Genomic DNA, 6,441 nt, shown 5'->3' with positions numbered 1-6,441 from the left:
TTTTTTTTTTTTTTTTTTTTTTTTTTTTTTTTTTTTGACAGAAGCATATTCACTTTCTCTATTAAATCATGTAAAATAACTGAGAACCTCTGGAACAGACTGCAGTAATTTGGGACTCATTCAGGCCATACATAGTTAATACCTATGCAATAAAATGTGACAAGGTGTCGATTCCTCCAACAGTAACATCCAGTACCTGAAGGACATCCCATATCAACAAGTCCGCTAGCCCTCCAGATGAGAAAAATAGTTTGTTTGCTTCAACTCCCTGAAAATGTGAATTATCTATTCTTGTTAGTGGCTTGTGTCCCCAGATTGTTTTGCATGTTAAGTGAGTTCACTTGTGGCAAGAGCAGGCATTAAGAGGACAAACTAGGGTGAAAGAGGAAGTTAAACTATCAAGTTCAGATTAACCACAAAATAGACTTTCCTTCTTTAATTTGGATTTCTTCTCTGCTCTCTGTGTGAATCTGAATGACATCATGAAGTAAGCCTTGAATTTAAAAAAGAGAAAAAGAACTGGCCCACAGTATTACTTTCCCATCTGCCCACTTGGTCACTCCTTGCACATGGTTTATTCTTAGTGGCTAACATGAGGCAAGGTCTGGTGCCTTCACAAGCCTATCATTGGCTTGGATGTTTTGAGGGTTGAGTTTTCTAGATGGGTTTTCTTTGCCCATTTCCCCTTGTATTTCACATCTCTTCTTCCTTTCAGGCCAATGAAATGTTGCTCAGTGGGCGGAAGCTGACTGCACAGGAGGCATGTGGCAAGGGCCTGGTCTCCCAGGTGTTTTGGCCCGGGACCTTCACGCAGGAAGTCATGGTTCGCATCAAGGAGCTCGCCTCATGTAACCCTGTTGTACGTCTAAGTGGTTCTTTTACATGTTGCTTTTTATAATACAGAATAAAGCCTTTTATTAGACTGGTGCTCTGCGCCAGCTGCTCATCTCCCTGTGTCATGGACTCCAGTGTGAAGTTGAGTAGCTTCAAGTGTCCTGTGCAAGTCCACCACATCCATCCTTTTACCATTGCTTCCTGTCCACAAAGCCCTTCCGTGTGATCACGTGCTTTGGTTCACATACAGTGCTCCTGGGTTTTTGTTTAGCAAGTGTGCTGAATAATCAGTCTTAAAACTTGATTTAATGGTACAATTGGATGAAATGCTTCATGTGAATGGATACTGCTCTCATCTAATTCTTGGAGATGTATGAGCAACCTTCATGGTTAAAATTAAATTTCGTTTAGAAAATTCCATCAACAAACACTCTAGGAGTATTCACTGAACCTCAGTGGAGTGGGCCTCCACTGGGCCTCACACCAGCCCACTTGAAATCACTAAAGAGCCATTTTCAAGCTGAGAATGCACTCCATATCCATTAAAGATCCAGACATCTCTCTGTACCCACAACCTATTGTTGCCTCACCACCATTGCCATACCCAGAGTCCACAGGTGCCAAGAAGCATGCTGTGGTTCTGTGTGCACCCTCTCCATCTTAGAATACCTGATGCCCTGCAGATACTGTGTAATAAGTGGTGTGCTATATGGGGGGGGATGATAAGGTCTTGCCTACATATTCAGTACAGACTTGTTTGTTTTTCTGAATCTTCAGTCCTACTTTAGCAGAATCCAGATATGCAGGGCCAATGGCATTTTAGCTACAATAGACCTGACGTGTTTTTTTTTTTTAATGTATTACACTGTTTAACGGGTAATGACTCGGGTTTAATGTTTGCTCTTGTGCATTTGAGGAGGCTTGGCGCTTGTCTCTGAGCAAAGTACTCACTCGTGTTTGCCGTCCGCTGCAGGTCCTGGAGGAATCCAAAGCCCTGGTGCGCTGCAACATGAAGATGGAGTTGGAGCAGGCCAATGAGAGAGAATGTGAAGTGCTGAAGAAGATCTGGGGCTCTGCCCAGGGCATGGACTCCATGTTAAAGTACTTGCAGAGGAAAATCGATGAGTTTTGATTGGCAGGCTGCATGTGGATGACCCTGGAACTGGTCTGAGCGTGACATCAAAGACCTCCCAGTGACCACAGTCCGTCCTCACAGTAGCTCATGCTTGGAATCAAGACTGGAAACATCCAGGCTATTTATTACCAAGGAGTTTTTTAAGTACTGTAACTTTAAAATAAATAACTACAAAGCTCCTTTGTCCAAATGTCATTATTGTATACTCATGTACACACATATAAAATGTAATGGTGAGCACTAGACTGCTCTTGGAAGCTCTAATTTCTTTGGCCTGGTACTGTAATTTTTTATTTTTTTCCTTAAAAAAAAAGAAAAAAGGCTTTGTGTTTTATTCAATTTGGTTGATAGCAAAGTTTGGAATAATGTTTTACTCAACCTTTTTTTTTTTTTTTTTTTTTTTTTGGTTTTAAAGGGGCCTGCCTCCCCTCCCTCCTTTACCCCAAACAGAGATGCTGAAATAGCTGAACATTTTCCTGCGTCCAAGGAGGGAGGAACAAGTACCTCAGTGGTGGAGAAATTGTACTCAGAATTAAGGCCTGCCTTGTAGGAAAAGCATTTCTGATGAAAAAAAAAAAAAAAATCCCATCATGCACTTGAGGTTCATGCTGAGTTGCCAGCTGACTCTCCCTGTTTAAAGGTATCCTATTCTTTCTTACCCAGTTACAACAAAAAGAAAAAAAAAAAAACACTCTGCGAAGCTTACACTGCAGTGTTAGCCACTGAATAGCTTGAGTTTGACTAGCTTAAGTTATAAATTAGTACTAGTGGTTTTAAATAGTTTTTCTGGCCCTTTTGAAATATGACTGCATAAGTACTGTGGCTGGGTGAGAAGTACTACTTTTTACAGTTTTGGTTTTCTATCTGCAGATACTATGTATTACACCAAAAAAGTATTTTTATGTTTGTAAAGTATAATTTTTAGGTTCACTTAGAATATATTTTATTTAATAAGTTAAAATCCTCTTGGCACACTATTAAATACAGAAACTCCTTTCAAAACAAAAAGAACTACCTTGTATTCAACATTTAATGTTCTCAGTCTCAGCTTTTATGTCTTTACTGTATACTGAGCACAGTGTCATGTCCACGAGTGCCCCTCACAAGGGGGACTGACTCCTGACTGCAGGTGCCTGTTATTACTAGGCTTCTGGGCTTGTAGTCATATGAATGTATGAAGAGTGAAATAAATTGAAACCTTATTTTTGTACAGTTTTGAAGTTTATACTCGGAGCTGATGCCTTCTCAGCCATGAGAAAGGCTGTGCAGTGTGTAAATCTGCCTTTACCGTGGATGGATTGGTACAGTATTTTTGCATCTGTGGGACCTACTTTTTCGTTTAGTAGTTTGAACTATATATAAACTGTACAATCTGTAAAGTTTTTATAGAATAAATATTCAGCTGTGAAAACTGGTTAAATAAAACTAATATTTCTTAACACATTTGGAATGTTTCTCTGATTTTCACTTGCCAGGTTTCTCATGGGGGTGTTTTCTTAAAGCTGCTGAGACACATGAGTGCGCATAAATATTTGTGTTTGGCTTCAGAGGCTGTTGCACAGTGTACACAGTTACTTCTCCAGTGGAAGGAAAGTGTGCATTGCCAAATTGGCACTTGCCAAATAGTGACATCTTAAAAGGGACCCTGGACCCTTTGGCTAACCTGTCACTGCCTCTCCAGACCCTGAACCAATCTGGGGGTCTCTTACTGATTTTGTGATGCATTTGTTTATCTCATGAGTAATGAGAAAACTAAGGCTCGGGGGGAGGGGCAGTACAGCTATCCATCGTCACTCACCCAGTTGGTGACCAGGCACCCAGGAAAAGGCTCTTCACACTCTGGTGCTCTGAGCCTGCTGCACTACTTGTCTAAGGAGATCAAGATGAAAATTAGCTCTGCTCACGTTGCGTGTTTGAATTGCCTGGGAGTCATTAAAAAGAATAGAGCACACCCTAGCCACATACAGCCAGTTGAGTCAGGCCTCTGGGGCATTGGGGTCCAGGCATCTGAGGGCGTTGACCAGTGCAGGTCTCCCAACTTGACTTTACTCCAGCATTGGAAGACAGCCTTCCTGGCATTCTTTGAACCCATAACCCTGTAAAAGTAGAAAGGAGGTGGTTGTGGGCAGAGTGGGCAAAAACACATACATCTCCTATACAAAACATGGTGGACAGGACAACTGTGCAGAAGATTAGAAGGTAATAGACTTGCACAGCATTCTAACACCTAGACCTGGCATCTTGGGCACTTCTACCCGAAAGCAGTACGTCTTTGGAACTTCGGGAACTTCTATCCGAATATTTTCCAGTACTGGCCACATTAAGCAATGAAGCAAGGCTCAGTAGAGGACAGTGTAGTGTGCCCTTCACAGTAGGATACAAGGAGGTAGCATTTACAAAAAATGGGAAGTTTGAGGCTGGAGAGATGGCTCAGTGGTTAAGAGCACTGACCTTGCAGAGGACCCAGGTTTGATTCCCAGCACCCACATGGCAGCTATGAAGCATCTTTAACTGCAATTCCAGGGGGAATCCGAAGCCCTCTTCTGACTTCCATGGCATTTCAAGACACGGTGCGTACTCATACATGCAGGCAATACACTCATACACATAATAGATAAAAAAAACTTTAAATGGGATGTTTATGTGTGGAAATAGAACACATTCCTAATTTACCAACTGGACAAAGTAGAAACCACGAGAGTAACTTAAAATAGTTTTAAATGAAAATGGAAACAAAATGATAAATTATATAATCAGCTGCTATGCCTATTTCCTTTTTTTTTAGATTTTTACTTATGTGTGTATGGGTGCCCACAGAGGCCGCAAAAGGTATCAGATTTCCTGGAGCTGGAATTAGAGGAAGTTGTGAGCCACTCAATGGGGGAACTGAGATCCTCTTAATCCAAGCTCCTGTATGTTAAAAAGATACCCAAACAGCAGCCTAACCTTGCAACTTAAACTAGAAAACAGCAAAGGAAGGAAATCAAAGATTAAAGCAGAAATAAGTGAAATGAAAGAAATAAAACCAGTGAAGCCAAGAGTTGGTTTTTTGAAATGATGAACAAAAATGACAAATTTTATTGATACTGAGTTAGGAAATAGAGAATACTCATATTACTAAAATCAAGAATACAGAAATTAGAAGGTTAGAAGACTACTAAACCAGTTAAATAAACTGAGGAGCCCTGCATAGTGTTGAATGCCACTAATCCCAGCTCTCAGGAAATGAGGGCAGTCTTGTGTTCAAGACTTGGCTATGTAGTAAGACTCAAAGGGCTGGAGACATGGCTCAGCAGTTAAGACCACTCTGTGAGGATGGAGTTCTGTTCCCCCACACCCACATGGTGGCCAACACCCCTCTGTGACTCCAGTTCCAGGGTATCTGATGCCCTCTTCTGGCCTCTGAAGGCATTGAATGACATGGGTGTCTGCCTTGAAAGTGGAAAACCCTAAATTCAATCCCAGAATTGAGGAAGAGGAGGGGGAGGGGAAACAAGAGGGTGGAGAGGAGTCTGCAGACATGGAAAATACTAACCCAAAAGGAAATAAAAATGTAACTTGGCTTCCTGTCTCTATAACAAATACCTTAGATAAATCAATTTGTAAAGAAGAAAGGGTTGACCCGCAGGCTTCTCACCAGGGTAAGTCCATCGCGCCCTCCACTCCTTGACTCCCCCAGCCCCATTCACCCTCCCATCTTCCCCAATGTCTCTCCTCCTAGTTTGGGTCCTGTCCCATTCCTCATCTTGGGGCCCCAGAACCAATACTGCTTCCTGATCCTTTTCATCCAGACCACCTTTGTGCGTTCTCTGGGCCCCAGGGGCACTGCTTCTGAGCCTGGCCCCGCCCTCACCTCCCTCTGCTTCCCTGGGCCTGTACCACCCACCAGCCTCTTTCTGGGATGAGGGGGCTGACCTTTCCTCTTCCTGATCCTTTGCATCCAGACCAACACAGCTCCTCAGTGCAGTTCCCAGGAGGCCTTGGGACCTCTTCCTGCCCCATCTGCCTTTGCATCTCTGGGTTGCATGGCCACCAGCTGCCCTAGACCAGCATCTTTCCTGGGCCAGGCTCCCAGGCCAATCCAACCCCCCAAATTCCTGAGGCCAAAATCGTTAAAATCACAGAGAAAAAATAATAACATGAAAAACCAAAATAACATATCCCCACCAAATACCAATAGTCCTCTAGAGGAGTACAATGAGAAACCTCTAGAGATAATGCAGGACATGGAACTCAAAAGAACAATTATAAACATGATAAAAGAATTCAGTTAATTTAAAGAACACACACAAAAAAAGAACTGAAGGACAATAGGGATAAACTTCTGAATGAATTTAGAAAAGAGTTAGAAATATTGAAGAATACTCAGGCTGAAATGAAGAAGGAAGTGAAACACTCAGTAAGCCAATTAGAAATGACAGGAGAAAGCCTCACCAATAGGATGAAAGAAATGGAAAACAGAGTATCAAGTT

At 42.2% G+C, this 6,441-nt stretch overlaps 1 protein-coding gene across 2 annotated transcripts in view; it reads left to right on the top strand.

Annotated features, from left to right (window-relative positions):
* The window catches only part of Cdyl (chromodomain Y like), a 163,468-nt gene extending 160,056 nt beyond the window's left edge, over positions 1-3,412 (top strand). For both annotated transcript variants that reach the window (XM_008831661.3, XM_029562864.1), the window contains 2 exons: positions 716-859; positions 1,808-3,412. In XM_008831661.3, coding sequence (XP_008829883.1) covers positions 716-859; positions 1,808-1,966 — 303 coding nt within the window. In that variant the 3' untranslated portion in view covers positions 1,967-3,412. The remainder of the gene's footprint in view (positions 1-715; positions 860-1,807) is intronic.
* The last annotated feature ends 3,029 nt before the right edge of the window (positions 3,413-6,441 follow it).

This window comes from Nannospalax galili, unplaced genomic scaffold, assembly GCF_000622305.1.
Source record: "Nannospalax galili isolate Female #2095 unplaced genomic scaffold, S.galili_v1.0 scaffold72, whole genome shotgun sequence".
Lineage (NCBI taxonomy): Eukaryota > Metazoa > Chordata > Mammalia > Rodentia > Spalacidae > Nannospalax > Nannospalax galili.
This window is presented reverse-complemented; position numbering and strand designations above follow the sequence as displayed.